This window comes from Apium graveolens, chromosome 6, assembly GCF_009905375.1.
Source record: "Apium graveolens cultivar Ventura chromosome 6, ASM990537v1, whole genome shotgun sequence".
Taxonomy (NCBI): Eukaryota; Viridiplantae; Streptophyta; class Magnoliopsida; order Apiales; family Apiaceae; genus Apium; species Apium graveolens.
In genome coordinates, this window is record NC_133652.1 from 302,096,045 (window position 1) to 302,112,979 (window position 16,935).

Consider the following 16,935-nt stretch of genomic DNA (forward strand, 5'->3'; position numbering starts at 1 on the left):
TTGTTCCGATTGTAGTTTTGTCTTTTATCAAATCTTTTTATGTATTTTTTCTTATATCTCTTATTTGAGTTTCCTCTCCTTTCATCATCACATCCAAATACTAATCTTCTTTCAGTAAAATCACATATTTCTCTTAATCCTAGTTTTTTTTTATCCTTTTTAGCCGTTTGTTGAACTCGGTATTCTTCGCATTTTCTCATAAGATATCCTCTTAATACTCTTATTGTTTCTCCTAAAGTGTTTTCTCTTGGTTCTAAATTATTATATTCTTTTGTTATTTCATTATTATATGGTTTTGGAAGATGATCATAATATAGTTGTTGGTAGATTAGGCTTTCTTCGGGTTGAAACCTAGCTTCATAAAATAATTTAGTAAAACTTATAGTATATTCAGGTAATTTATTTATTTTACAACATTTCATGTTATTTAAATTCATTATTATTTCTATTTTTCTTTCTACCAATACTTGATCTCTAGCTACTATCCATGGTTCTCCTAAAAATTCTCTTTTCAGTATCATATCAAATATTTGTAACATAGATTTTCAGTCTCCTACATTACGCATTACTTCTGTTTTCAATTGGTATGCTATAGATTCTATCCAAAATGCTACTTTTCCTATTAATGTTTTGGATATTAAATCATAAGTATAATCTAAATTATCAGTATGTGTGGAACTCATTAGTGCTATATAAGTCCCTAGATTCCAATCTGTAATCCTTCTACTAATTTCTTGTTCTTCGTAGACATTATCTAAATCTAAGAAATATCCATTAAGGTTAACACCTTGTGACATAGATCCTACAAATTCTTTAAATTCTGCATGATGTCCGATTGGTATATGTTTAGGTATTTTATTACTACTTCTTGTTATTACTTCTACATTAACATTGTTGATTCTTCTTGTGGATAATTATCAGTGTCTTCATTTATAGTTTCCATTTTAGTATCTATAGATTCGTTATATCCATCTTGATTGTCACTTTGTGGTTCTTCTTTTATGATAGCATTCACATTTTTCATTTTTCTTAAGGCTTGCATTATTTGATTGTTCTCTTTTTCTATTTCTGATTTATCTTCATTTTCAGATTCTTCTATAAAATTTATTAATTTTTCATTAGAACTGACACTATTACTCGAAGTATCCGAGTTACTTGTACTTTTAGTATTTTTTTCTTTTTCTTTAATTTTTTTGATTTCTTCTCTTAATATTTCTAAATTTCTTTTGGTTTCCTCTACTTCCTGATGTAACTCTTTTTTCGTTTGTTTTAGTTCTCTCTTAGTTTCTTTCAAATCTTTTTTAATATTTTAATATTTGTTTTTATATTTTTTATACTTGTCAAACCATTCTTCATTACAGTAGTATTTAATTTGAGTTTGCTATTTTCTGCTTTTAATCTTTTCAATTCTTGTTCCTGTTTTTCAAACTTTAATTGTATGTATTCTATTTTTTCTTGTTCTATATTATCTAAATTTTTTTATTCCTTTTTCATTGGTTCATTTTTATATCTTTCTTTTTCTAGTAGTTCCTTTCCATGATTTTCAAAAAATGTTATTACATTATGCTCTTGTTTGTCCATTAGAATTTTCCTTTTTTATGTAGCAAAGATAATCCGTCTAATATTTTATCTACAGATTCTGGTATAATGGGTTTCATTTTACTAATATCTATCATAATAGGTTCTTTAGTTCTCCTCCAAACATTTATAGCCACAATTTCTGATTTTCTGTAATATCTTCTTTTATCATTTGTTTGTTTTTTGGTTTTTCGTCTTCTAGATTAGTTAATTTTTCTAATATTATTTTAAATGTTGGTATTTCAGATGCATTCCATAGATTAGTTAATTCTTCTCTTAATATTTGTCTTGTTTGAGTTTGATCCTTTTTAATCTCATTCATTACTAATGTCATGTTTTGAATTTTTTCTTTTATTATGATTTCTTCCCATAAAGCTTCTATTTGTTCATTAGCCAGTTTTATTAGTTCATTCTTTCCATCCATTTCTCTTTTCATTAATTAGATTTATTAATTCGTTTTTTCCATCCATTTCCCATATCTATCCATATTTTTTCAGTTTTTGAACTTTCTTTTTCTAATTCTTTTATGTCTTTTTCTAATTTTATTTCTTTTTCACTGTATTCTAAATATTTTATTTGTGAATATATACCTTCTTTTAGAGCGTCTTTTATTTTTTGTAATTTATGTTTTTTGTTTTCTATTTTTTCATGTGTATTCATATTTTATTAATAAATCGGATTTTTCCTTGGTCATTTATTTCAATGCCTTTATTATTAATTTTATAATTTATCATTGTTAAAAGGTCACTTCCTAATAATAATTCATTAGAACTATCATATTCTATAACTCCTATATTTATGTTATACTCTAAATCTTGTAGTTTAAATCTTAAATTTATACTTTTAGTAATTATAATCTCTCTCTCTCATTTTCTGGATAATTATAAGTTTGTGATTCTATTATGGAGTAGTTATTTTCATCAATTTTACTTATGTGTATAAAACTTTTAACAGCTCCTGTATTTATTTCAGCTATACAATCTTTTGCTATAATTCCTTCGAATATTATTACTTTAATTTTTAATCTATCAGTTTTCACATCTATTAAATTTATAATTTTAGGTAAACTATATTGTCTTGACATAATTGTTTGTTCTCTAAAATTTAAATGTCTAGATATTATTGATTCTTTTCTAAAACTTAATCTGGATCCATCTATTCTTGGAATTATTTTATTTGACGTGGGCATTGTTCTATTATTAAAATCCATATAAATTTCTTCTGGTATTGTTATTCTTGAATTTTCTTTATGTTAAATTTGTTCTAAAATTTCTTGATACATTTTTGGTACTAGAATATTTAAATCATTTTGTTTAGTTACATGATGATTTCCTGTTAATGCATATATCTTTGTTTCAATACTTATTACTTTACTTCCTGCTGGCATTGTTATACCATCTAATTTATAATATAAAGTTAAAGGCAAGTCTTTATGCTCATCTTTTAGTGATATACTAAAATCTGTAAATTTTAATTTTTGATATATTAAATTTCCTTTTACTACTGATATTAAGGCATCTTGTAGATTTCCTAGTATTCTATCATCTAATATGTATATTTGTATTGGTGTATCTATATTTCTTTGAAAATATGATTTTATTGTAAATTCTACTGCCCCAAAGTATATATTACTATATTTTTTTTGCTTTTTTAGTTGACAATTTTCTTAATTCTCTTTTTACGATCTCATCAGTTATTAAATTAATTTTTGCTCTTCCATTTACGCTAGTGGTATCTATTATATTTTCATATTTTTGTGCTATATATCTAATTTCTTTATGCCTTTTAAACCATCATGTTTTAAATATCTTTTTAACAGATAATTTTTCCTTTTCATCTTGAATTTTTTTTACGTTTCTGGTTTAAAACTCATTGTTTGTGAAGTGCCTTCCTCATATGTATCCATTTGGTAATATAATTCTTTAGGCTCTTCTTTTGTTATTTTTGTTCCTTTATCCATATTAACCTGCCAGGTTTGCTTTTTCTAATAATATCTCATGATACCATTGTACACTTGCTCTATCTGTTCTATAGATTTTAATTACTTCTCATTCTTTCTATTCTATTTTCTTCTATCCAATCTATTGTGTCTATTTTATCTTCAATATTTTCCATTTCTTTTTTAATTTTTTGTTGAGAAATTTTAAAATAGTTTAAAATTTTAAATCTTCTCCTAATTGAATTTGGATCCGTCCAATTTATACTTGTCATTCTATTTATTTTTTAGAAGAAATAAATATATGTTCCATTTTTCACCTTTTCTTTGGTTTTAGTAATCATTCTTTTAAGCAATTATTTAGCTTGTTCATCTATTGCATCATACTCATAAGAAGGGTATTCCATTCTAAATATTATTATATCTATCAAATTTTCATAATCTTTTATTTTTTGTAAATCTCCTTTTAACTTTATTTTTTGTAATATTTTTTATTACGAAATAGGATTTTGAGGTATCTCTAATATTGTTGTTCATTCTTTTCTACTAAGTCTTCAATTAGTCTATATTGTTCTTCTATGACCTCTTTTTGTTTATTTAATAGTGCGGTTTTACTAATTTCTATATTTATTTTTTCTTGTTTTAATTTTAAAATTTCTTCCTGGTATTTTCTTATTTTTTCATCTCTTTTTTCTAACATGTCTCTTAATACCTTAATCGTATCTTCTTTTTTATTAATTATATTTATACTAATTCTACAAGATTCAATATATTGATTAATATTAATATTATAAGTAGGGGTTTTACCTGCTATTCGTTGAATTATTTCAAGGTTGTCTTCATTCTTTTTTACATCTTCCATTTTCATTTTCAATTTTTCTCTTACATCCATTTTGTCCTTTTCTATTAAGCTTTCCCGTAGCTTTCAATCAAGCTATCTTTTTATAATCTATTAGACTTTTGTCTTTTTGTGTCACAAGAAGTGCAACACCCATTTCTGTCACACGTACAACACATTTTGTTGCGGATAGGGCTTCCTTGTCAAAACCGAAACCGAATCGTTATAAATTATTTGGTTTCGGTTTTGTTCCGGTTAAATCGGATCCGGTTCACCATAATACCCTTATTAACCAAGTCTTGAACCCTGGCTAATACCAAGTCTTGAAACAGCTTGGTTTAAATTCCTGGACTCTAAGACATGTATGGTCGCTTTAAGACCATAAGTACATTTGAGTGGTTATATAATACATGGGTATTACAGCAGATCATTCGAATGATAGCAATTAAGTGTTCTGCAATTTTAGCATTAAAACAAGTATACAAATATGTTAACATATAAATACCCCAGTTAACCTGTCAAAAAAATCAGAAAATACCCCAGTTAAGCTGTGCTCAACTATCCATGTCTCCTGCTGCCACAAAAACTCCAGTGATACTGTCATTGACTCGTTGGTAAAGTTTCTACTTTCTACTATCATTAGGATGAGCAATTACGTAAAATAATGTGACAAAGACGATCTGAAAGACGAGGGCTGGAACATTTCTCTTATTTCTATTAAGATATTAAGAGCATATTACCTTGACCGTGATCTCCAAGTTAGATGTTGATTTGTAATGTGAAGTGCAGGACCAAACCTAAGCTTTCATCATTATCACCACAACCTTAATATTCGACTCTAGACAGTAGGTTAGCACTTAGCAGTACTGAGTGTTGATGCCTTCTTTTCATTAGTTTTTTCCTAAACCTGCATCTTCCACATGTTCTGCCTGTGCATTTTGTATTATCTCCTGAAAAATTAATGTTCTGAAACACATATTATGTTCTGTCTCTATCTCTCTGAAAAACAGGAACGAAAGTTACTAGGAAGAACTGGACCGCCTAAGGAATGGCCGAAACTCCAAGGAGGTCACAGAGGAATTTGAGACATGGCGTGCTAATGGATTTCGGCCCAATAAAAGAGTTTTTGATCGCCTCTTGACGGCTCTGTTGTCTGCAGGAAAAACACAAAAAATCGGCTTGGCAAAGAAATACCTATATGAGATGGTAAGTCTAAGACTTAATTGCAGTATATAATGGCATGAATTATATATTTTTTGCAGAAAAATGACCCAAATTTGAAAACTAGCAGTTGAGTAGCTGAACAATTATAAAATATCAAATTGTAACTAATACTCAAAGAAAAGAAGCCGATTTCCAAAACATCTCAAATTCGTGGGCATGGATTCAGGGAAGAAAGATTGTTAATGAAAAGCATCTGGAATTCTAAAACATCTGAAAATGCAAGCAATCGGAAGGCTACTAACTGTTCTGTGATATTTTTTTTCTAATTGTTTTGTGCTACTTATAACCTTTTGATGTTTTTGATTGCGTTGATAGAAAATGAAAAGAGATCATTTCTTTTTGGGGGATCTAAGCGAGGACGATAATAAAGCTGTACTATTATTGTCATTGGGCACTGTTATTTGCATTTGTTCACCGTCATGTAGATTTTAATAATTCATCTAGCGCCACAAGCATTCCTTCTTTCTTCATGTCATTCCTCTTTCTTCAAATCATTCCTCTGCCACTGGAAACTCACTCTAGTGAGGCAGTGTCAGCCATAATATTTGCTAGCCGAAAGAAGTTACAATCTGCATCCCTTACCTTGTAAGATTTTGTCAATTTTTTAGCATATATATCTACTCTGATAATTTTCAATGTCGGGATGCTTAGATCAAAGATGTATAATTAAGGATGTTGCTATTATAGCTGAACTTCAGAATATCCAGTACACTATATGTGACTATCTGCTGCCTCAATAGTCAATGCTAACAATTTCAATTCTATGTCTATTATGCACTTGTATTTGGCCGCAACTATGATTAATATTTTAAGTTTTAGAAAGATAAAAGATGACCACCCTGACTATAATATACATTCCTAAAGAAAATATTCCTTTGTCCATAACAGCTACTTATAATTCAATACTAGTAGTGTATTCTTAAGAAACATGATTAGCTTTACCTGAAGAATCAAGTGAACTAATTACCTCAAGACTCATGCCATTCATTCAAACGCTAGGTGCATTATGGCGTTAAACACTTATAAGATCAAAAGGTTTGATATAATTAGTAAGAGTTTAATGCGTTCTCTTATTATTTACTGCAAAGTTAATAATTCCACATAAAAAAAAATCTTTGCAGTAAGTACATAAATATTCAATGAATGCAATTGCTAGTTTATTTTTTTACAAAAGAGTCGAGTAAGTAGCAACTTCTGTTTATGCTAAGCTTAGACTCATGTAACTTGTTAGCTTCGATTCTGTTATTTTTAATTAAAATGCATAACTTGAAGTATCATGAGCATGAGCTTTAACATGCTTCCTTAATTATGATGAAATTGGAGTAGTCTGGCTTCATCCGTACTCTTCTCGTCAATAAACAAAAAGTAAATAGCTAATATTTTATTAATCCACAGTTATTTATATTATTGCATCCACAACTCAAAATTGTGAATAGCATTGTAGACGGGCAGGTTTATATAGAGTATACATAGCTGTTAGAAATGGTATTTGACATTTTTACCCTTCATAATTTAATGCCCACCAAGACTAGATAACGGAATGCAATCGGGCGCTTAAAAGTAATTGATCAGCTACTGAAGTAGTAGTTTTAAAAATTGGGTACTTTTCTGTAAAAAAATAATAATTCAGGCCTTCGTACTGCAATTATGTCTAGGTCTAATTATTATGTTAATTTATGGTCTAAAAATAGTGTAAATTTGATGAAATATGTTTGTTGTGCAGGCTGACTTGTTTAGAGATGATAAATTGTGGGTGAAGGGAGAGTTCGAGTATGTTCTAGAGCTATGTCGTCTTTCAAAGAAGCGTGGAAATATTAAGGAGCTGCTGAATACTAATTTGAATATAGATTTTATAATTATAGGACACAATATGAATACTAATTTGAATATAGGACACAATATGAATACTAATTTCTGTTTAAATTATCTATAAATATTTTCACTATGGAAAAACCTGTGCAAGGAGCTTAAGTTTTTTGTGATTCTGGAAAAAATTGTTAATGGTACAAGAATGTTATCTATATTTATACTATGGAGGCTGAAACAATACTATGGACGAGATGATTCTAGTTACTTTATCTTTTCTATTTTAATTTGGTATCCCCTCGAGAAGCACTGGACTACCAAGAATAGTGTTTATGCATTTGAGTTTGTGTGTGAGAGAGAGTGAATGTATCTGCGCGTGTGTATGAGAGAGAGTCTGAGAATAGTGTGTATACCTCCTCTAGCATCTGAAGCAGCTTTGTTTTTCTTTTCTGCAATTCACGAGAATATGAAGTATGTTTGTTTAGAGAGGGACTAGTTCCGATATTCTCATCATGAACTTGATTCCATTGATTGAGTTTGTGGGCCTTTTTGCAAATTTGATTCAGATTGGCCTTTTCTGCTTGTTCCAAGATTACAAAATTCATTTAGAAGTTGCTGAGCTGGGCCCAAATACTTTGAATCCAAATATGAAACTGCTGAGGTCATTGATTTTGCTGATATTGCAGTATACTTGTAGCCCCAACTGTTTCCATTAAACCATCTTGCATCACTTGTTGCAACCTCATATGATCATTAGCAACCTCTCTTGCTGCCTTACTTGGAAAGACTGTGATCCAATAGTAGATGGATTATTTGAACTAATAGACAATGAAAGACCTTGACTAGGCCTTTCATTTGCTCCACAAATAGATACATGACATGACCTTGATGGATCGTTCTGATCATCCAAAAGCATAAACTTACTCTCACTTGTGAAACTGGCCTTTGTATTAAACTGATCTTGGTGCAGATTATGATAAATAGGATGACTTGTTGGCTCATTGGTTGTCACCACCGCTTTGACGAAGAGAATGATCCACCGGGATCCTTGCCATTATAAAACCCTTTCCAGATCAATGAGTTGGTGTCAAGAGACATATAGAAAGAGACGCCACTAATCACGACTGTCACACTGAACCATTCATCAATTGAGTCAGAAGCTTGTCCGTCAGGTAACAATATCATCCGTCACATTTTTTTCTTTGCCCATCTCCACTTCTCGATCATTTTTCATACAATCAAGTGAAGACGTCTCCAGTGGAATCTTTATATTGGCACTACGCTGTAATCTCAACTCATGCATATCTTCACAGCCAGCAGGAAGCTTGCCATTATTCTTCTGGGGCCTCTCCTTGCTTTTTAATATATCACCAGACTTAAATCTTTCATCCAATAAATCTGTAGTTAACTACATAAGTGTTGGTTCGGAATAAGTTAATCTTTCTTACCACTGCCAGCCTTCTTCGACATTCTAAATCTTCTCCATAAAACGAATGAAAGTATGAGCAAAAGCAAGGTCAATCCTCCGACTACTGCTCCAAATTATGGCTGTCTTTATACTTGATGCTCCTATATATTTAAAAGCAATGTGAAGTTCTGAGAGCAAGAAACAGAAGAAATTACTTGAGCAACGCTTGTAGTCCTAAATTGTTTCGTCTCAAATCCATCGATATCCTTGAATTATTACGTAATGATTAACATACAAGGATGTCATGACGACTCGAGAAAGAACATATTACGACTCCTATTGTCATGAATACTCTGATATCAACTAAAACTATAGAAATCACCTCCTCTCAGATATTGTGGGATGTTAGTTATCCGTTTATCAGCAAGAAAAAAAAGATATTAGGCTCCACAGAGTGCAGACATGCTTTCACACAACAATCACGTAGTGTTTAGAAGAAATCGCAGTAAAATATGCTAACGACCTGTAGACTCGGTAAAAAGTAAGGGTGGCACTGGATACTGATGGTGCAGTAGATGTTGAAATGTTTATGTTATCGATAACATTATGATCCAACTGGAACGAGGTTCACTTGCTTAGCGGTTTTTATTCAGTCGATCCTTCATTTACAAGCAAAACGACAACTTCAGACATTGTTGGCCTAACTGAAACTGGTGACTGCGTGCACTATAGAGCAATTTCAGTAATCTTTTTAACATTTTCCACTTCATATTCACTTGGATCTAATGTCTCATCGATTAACTTCGAATGGATGTCATTCTCGTACAACTTCCACGCCTGTTTTACATGTTATCATAAATTCTGGTGTCAATATTATATGCAAGTTTCGATACCAATTAAGCAAGCTCATATCAAAAGTACAAGTTTCAATGGTCAAATTGAACGTACCAGTTACCAAAAGAACATAAATATTGCTTTGTGTAAGAGTAGATGCACTTACATTTTGAAGAAGAGATTCTGTGCCAGCCTCATTCGTCATATCAATGCACCTTCAGCCGTTATTATTTCAAGGACCATGATTCCGTAGTCATAAGTATCAACTTTCTCAGACAAGTGTCCATGAATTGCGTACTCTGGTGCTGTGTATCCCCTGGTGTTTGTAAGTAAATATTTATTATCTATATTTTTTTGGTCCATATATTCTATTATCGAAACATTGAGCAGTGAAATGATTGATAGAATGACTTAAAAGGTCCCTGCAAACCTAGTGTTGCGGTGAGTCTGATTCTTAGGTAGAAGTCTTGCCAGCCAAAAGTCGGAAATTTTAGGTTGAAAATCATCAAGTAGTACATTGCTAGATTCTAGCTGTGCCCATTATTATGTCAAACCTTTGTTTCCAAGTGAGAGTCCCGCGTTTTTCCCTGACAAAAATGAAAGTCATAATGCATTATATAGAAGGTCAAATTCGTAGCAAGTTTTATATGATACATAGTCAAAAAAATAGTTCTCACCATATAAGAATGTATTCATAGACAAGAAGTTTTTCAGGTCCTTTGGAACTACAGCCTAGTAGACGAATGATATTGCGATGATGAACTTCACTTATAAGCGGAACATCACTCTCAAATTCAGTATTTACTCGGGTTAAAGTTATAGCCAGTTTTTTACTGCAACTATATCCCCATTCTTTATAATTCCCTGTTGTACAAACCAAAGAAAACATTTATGCAAGGGAGAATGTAACAGTTAGAAGATGGATTCCAGTACTTTCTATGTATAAACAGTGTTCTAAAAATCACTATGCAGACCATTTGCAACAAAAAAAATGTGCAGTGCCTCTGAATTGAGCAAAGATGGTAAAACCAAGCCAGAAAAGCAAAAGAAACCGATAGTTTTTTATTCAGAAGTAAGGTCGATGTAAGGAACTTACAACTACTCCTAAGAGCAAAGAGACTCTTTCTTTTAGCCCTGGTTTTTAATAAAATAATTTGGAAACTTTAAAGAACACTGGGTGTATGCTTCGGAGTTGGGACCATTAAGGGATGGGAAGTATGACTAAATTAGGAGTTACCTTGTATACATCTCCGAAACCTCCTTCTCCAACTTTGTATTCTGAACTAAAATCTTTTGTCACGGCTTTCAGATCTCTGTAACTGTATATAAGAGGCCCCTGCAAATTGTTTATGCCTGATATATTACCTGTAAGATAGATGTTTGATTTAAACCAAAGATTAATAGAACACAAAAAATTAAGAAATTAGAGAAGTGACCCGATTTCATGTTAGAAAATATTAACTTGACTATTGATAAATTTTACTTAAATATATCCATGAGTATCCTATAATATAACTCAAGTTAACTACATATGTGCTGTTTCAGATTAAGTTAATCGTTCTTACCACCGCCAGCCTTCTTCAACATTCTTAATCTTGCAAAAGCAAGGTTAATTCTACGACTACTGCTCCAGTTATGGCTGTCCTCATACTTAATCCTCCTATATCTTCAAAAGCAATGTGATGTTCCGAGAGCAACAAACAGAAGAAATTAGTTGTTTAAAGCTAGGAGTCCTAATTTTTTTCGTTACAAATCCACAGATATCCTTGCATTATTACATGATGGTTGACAATGATATAAATCAAACAATACAAGCAGGGCCGGGGCAAAAAAATATGGGGCCTTGTGCAAAATCACAAAATTCAGCCCAAATTTTTACTTCTTTTTACTTCTGTATAAATTTAAAGGAGATATATTCCGACAAATAAAATGTGAACTATCATAATGTGTAAACAATAAATATATTCAGACAATTCAATTAAAAAGAGAGGCTTTCTCGCATATTAAGAGAGGTTCTTTTAGCATATTTTGTAACATAGCCATCCATCTAAAACATTTTCGACGTCCACTTTATCCAAAAGTTCACTTCTGGTTGCCATCAAAACAAGTTCATTTAACCTTTATTGTGACATTGTTGTTCGTAAATAATAGACTTAATCGCACTAAGATGACATGCATTTTAATTATTTTGCACAAAAATGGCTTATATATAATAATAGGCACCCGCATGGCTGAACTTTAATTTTTTTAACAGACGATTGCATTCCGTCAAATTAATTTAACAGACATAAGTTTTGCAAGGGTAAACTCAGAAATATTAAATTGAAGCTATATTTGTATATACTATATCATCTGAATTTTATAGGTAAGAACCATATGCAAAATATTTCTAGTAAGTTGGACAAATGCTAGAGAAGATAGCAATACCATACCTACATCAATTCCATTTTTGTATGCCTGCCTATAATATCTCAGATGTTACTACATGCTCCCAAAAAAATTAAAAACAACACCAGATCATTAGCAGAAAATCATAAAGGTAGTCTTTTCAAGTGTTTGAATCGCTAGAGAATATTATTACCCACTCAAATCTATAGCAACGTTGGGAGGCTTGACTGCAACTTGTGACTCGTGTGATAATTTAGTGCATAGATGTAAATATGGTCAGTTAGTAACTCAATTTCTTCGTTGTACTTGTGAACATTATCATTTGAGAATTCAGTAAACATGGTCATAAACCATTATATGGGGTCTCAATATAAATCATTTTTAACTCTGCAAATACATGATTCATCTATGAAAGATTAGGTAACAACCCTGCCACCACACAGCCGCCTAGGATACCAGAATTGTGTAAACTTATTAAACAAGTTGTGTGCCTCGTAAATAGACAAGTTATTAGTTCTAAGATATCAAACTCTCTATCAGTCACTATTGTTTAAATATGTTCTTCATAAAATTATCTCTGTAACTTTCAAGACCGGAATTAACACCAATTCCCGACTTGAGGATATGTTTACTTGAAACCAAATCTCAAAACCAAGCATAACAATGATCACATGGAAAATTCGAACAATGTTAACAATCCAACGAGACGGAAGGAGTACAATTTACCATCAAAACTGCAAACCAAATACAAAACATATGTACCTCAATATCGATGAATTGTTGCAGCCCAGCCCTCTAATCAAAATTAAGAATGAACCCTAACTGAGAATACAAACAAAACCTTGTAGCTTGTGTTAAGTAACCGGTCTAAAACCTTAAGGTGGTAGAGGAAGACCCGAACATGATCTTATACTCTTTGACACTCCCCCTCAATCGTACGATACTTTTCGCTACGATTGACAACGACAAACACAACCAATATCAAGAACAATACCAACAACAAATATTTAAATAAAATGAGAGGGGGTGGGAGGACTCGAACCCGAGTCCCTCCCTAAACCGAGCTCTCCCTAAACCGAGCTCTCTGATATCATGTTAAATAAATCTAATTCAAACATCATGATCAAAGTATGAATATAAAAATAACATCGCAAATCTCATTATAATCTCATTATATTCCAATTCAAACATCATGATCAAAGTATGAATATAAAAATAACATCGCAAATCTCATTATATTCTAGTGAACGAGCTACAATATATCACTCTCTATCCCCTAGCAATCACCACAAATTATCCTCCCTCGCACAATCACAAAAGTTATATTGCATTACACAATAACAACAATATAAAAGACAGTACATTATCACTGCGCTTATCAATTACCTTCCACCTTCCTCCTCTTCTTCTTACTAACCCCACTCCGTTCCGAAGACTCCCCCGAAACATTATCAATTTCCTCCCCTTTCCTTTTATTCTTCTTCTTCTTCTTTACCTCACTCTTTACCACCTCAATTCCCAAACTGCCCTCACTCTCCTTCACTTTGCCCGGCTCGTCTTGTTCGAAATCAAATGCGATAATCTGAGTGTGCTTCTTGCGAGGCTTAGAGGAGGAGGACGATTTGAGGTCCTTGTGGAACTGATTCAAGTCGGCAAAGGAGACGGCGGCGCGGCGGAGATAGACGGAGACGGCGTGAGAAGCGCCGTTATCGATGGAGATGAAATTGGAGAGGATTTTAGAGGCTTTGGCTAAAGAGACAGGAGTTGATGATGTCACTTGGGCTGATATTGACTTCATCTTTGTTCTTGATGTAAACAAATTAGCAATTGGATTTTCTAGGGTTTTGCAGAGTGAATTGAGATTGGGGGATAGGATTTATATGGGTTTAGGCATAAATAAAAAGTCAATTAAAGTCAAAAATAAAAAGATTTTAAATTATTTGAGGTTAAAAAAGATATTTTATTTTGTCGAAAAGAGTAATATATTCCTTCTGGGTTAATACTTAACTAGTATAATAATTCGTGTGTCATTTTCTAAACTTTTTTTATGTATCATGCAAATAATAATATATTTGATTATTTTTTATTTGTAGTCTGTAGATATTATTACAAGTTGTATGATTTTCATGTAAGAGATTACTAACTTACAATACCCTGCTTAATCTAAAAAAAAATAAAATACATAACTAAAGTCATAAAGGCGATTATAATATTCAATAAAGTAAAATTTATAGTACTATTAACATAAGTTAATTTTTAATTAAAAATATTAATTTTTAAAAATCAACGTTTAGATTAGATCGATATTATATCATTGTGAATGTCATAATTCATTAGATAAACTTAACCCGAATTTTTAATATATTGAATGAAGTCCTAATTTTACAAGTTGATAAATGTCAATTTCAAAATTCATCATTTAATATTGACCTAATATACATAATTTTTAAAATATTGAAAAAATCATATATTTGATTGATTATTCTCATTTTCATAATATAAAATATTTATCACACTTAATATTACATAACATTTTTTTTATAAATAAAAGTACAAGCAGTACATTTATACATCTATACATATAATAATTATGAAGATATATACATCATTTTCATATGATAATATTATATATTTAAATTAAATGAGTGGAGGTGGGAGGACTCGAACTCGAGTCCCTCCCTAAACCGAACCCTGATATCAAGTTAAATAAACCTAATTCAAACATCAAAGTATGAATATAAAAATAACATCGCAAATCTCATTATATTCCAGTGAGCGAGCTACAATATATCTCTCTCTCCCCTAGCAATCACCACAAATTATCCTCCCTGTCACAATCACAAAAGTTATATTGCATTACACAATAACAACAATATAAAAGACGTACATTATCACTGCGCTTATCAATTACCTTCCACCTTCCTCCTCTTCTTTTTAGTTTTTACTAACCCCACTCCGTTCCGAAGACTCCCTCGAAACATTATCAATTTCCTTCCCTTTCCTCCCCTTTCCTTTTATTCTTCTTCTTCCTCAGTCTTTACCACCTCAATTCCCAAACTGCCGTCACTCTCCTTCACTTTGCCCTCATTTTTTGGCTCGTCTTATTCGCATGGTCGTCTCAACCAAGTTTGAGACCCTAAACGAATCTTAGAAATGAGGCTCTTATTTTTTAATATATATCAAATTAATTAATGGAAACATCATCACATAATAAAGAAAACTTTTACAAAAATAGTATATTAACAAAAGATATATGTTCTATTTTCAATTTGATATATTAAAAAATCCAGAATGAAGAGTAGTCCACTGCCAACTAGCACTGTCTCATAAATCCTGAAATAGAGTTCACTACAATTTGCAATAACACATACATCAATGTAACATTTAAAAATTAATAAAACACAATATTATATTATTTAAATATCGCTCTTGCTTTTTATGAAGCAAAATCACTAATTAAATTTTTGTATTTAATATATTTTAACAAAGCATTTTCAATAAATAAAATAGCTAACCCATTTAATCTTTCTTGTACATATCATGGTAAACTCTCTTAATATATATTTTTATTACAATTATGATCATTATGTATATTTTTAGAATTTTGAACACATATTATACAAATATGATATATAATATTTATGATAACATAATAACAATAATTTATATTTCATAAATCTTTCAATAAAATGATAAATTACTTGGTTATTCTTATTATTTAAAAATAAAATGATAACTCAATTTTCTTTACTTTAATTAATTATTTTGAAAAAGTACATACATTGAAAAAAGAATTAAAATTTATGTAGGTTTAAACTATTTATCCTTAGATTTCTTGAAAAACAACACATTTATTATTGATATTAAAGAGCACATTTTTTGATAAACTGATAATAAGTCCCGGCTGTAACAACAGTTAAGTAATAGTTTTGAAAAACTAAATTGCACACGTATCACAAGAGTATTAATGTCATTAATTTTTTCAATTTGGTAAAAGTAGATCTAGGATATATTTTCTAATACCAATTTGATATTATTTTTTTTGGAGAATTTTTCTATTTTATATTTTTTAATTAAAATAATTTTCTTATAAAAATAATTAATATTTATGTATATATATATATAAAGGACAAAAAATATTGAGGACCTTTTATATGTGAGGCCCTAAGGGACCGCTTAGTTGGCTTTATTGTTGAGCCGACCCTGCTTGTTCGAAATCAAATGCGATAATCTGAGTGTGTTTCTTGCGAGGCTTAGAGGAGGACGATGATTTGAGGTCCTTGTGGAACTGATTCAATTCGTCAAAGGAGACGGCGGCGCAGCGGAGAGACGGAGACGCCGTGAGAAGCGCCGTTATCTATGGAGATGAAACTGGAGAGCATTTTAGAGGCTTTGGCTAAAAAGACAGGAGTTGATGATGTCACTTGGGCTGATACTAACTTGATCTTTGTTTTTGATGTAAACAAATTAGCAATCGGATTTATGAGTACTTTTTCCCATTTTTTACTTTTTCTAACACAGTATAGAGTAGTTATTAGTTGTACCTTATTTTAGTACTAGATATTAAATCTTTATCGGGGATTTGATACATTTATAATAAAATAAATATCATTTTTCTTATTTTAATTGGTGATTAGCTAAAATTTTAAATATGCTTTGTTTTTTGATCATAGTACTTAGCACTAGCTTAATACTTTATAAATGATTTTATAATTTTTAAATTTTTTTTAAAAAATGCTATGATTGTTAATTTAGTCTTATAATTTAATTTTATTTACTTTTGAAGGTTATAAATTTTTAAACATGTCAAGTAATATATAATATATTTTCAAGTTTTTTAATATTTGTTAACTTATTTATAACTATATTTTTGCAAAATATTAATTTTAATAAATCTAAATATCTACTTTTTTGTGTAATTTT

At 30.7% G+C, this 16,935-nt stretch overlaps 1 protein-coding gene and 1 pseudogene across 1 annotated transcript; both read right to left on the reverse strand.

Moving 5' to 3' along the window:
* Positions 1–8,550: 8,550 nt before the first annotated feature.
* On the reverse strand, positions 8,551–13,101 carry LOC141666322 (cold-responsive protein kinase 1-like; annotated as a pseudogene).
* Positions 13,102–13,169: 68 nt separating this feature from the next.
* Positions 13,170–13,901, reverse strand: LOC141668572 (uncharacterized). The gene has a single exon (XM_074475505.1). The coding sequence runs from the start codon at positions 13,808–13,810 to the stop codon at positions 13,391–13,393; it is 420 nt and encodes a 139-aa protein (XP_074331606.1). The 5' UTR covers positions 13,811–13,901; the 3' UTR covers positions 13,170–13,390.
* Positions 13,902–16,935: the final 3,034 nt, after the last annotated feature.

Coding starts and splice junctions, on each gene's coding strand:
- LOC141668572 (XM_074475505.1), bottom strand. CDS start 13,810: ATGAAGTCAATATCAGCCCAAGTGACATCATCAACTCCTGTCTCTTTA.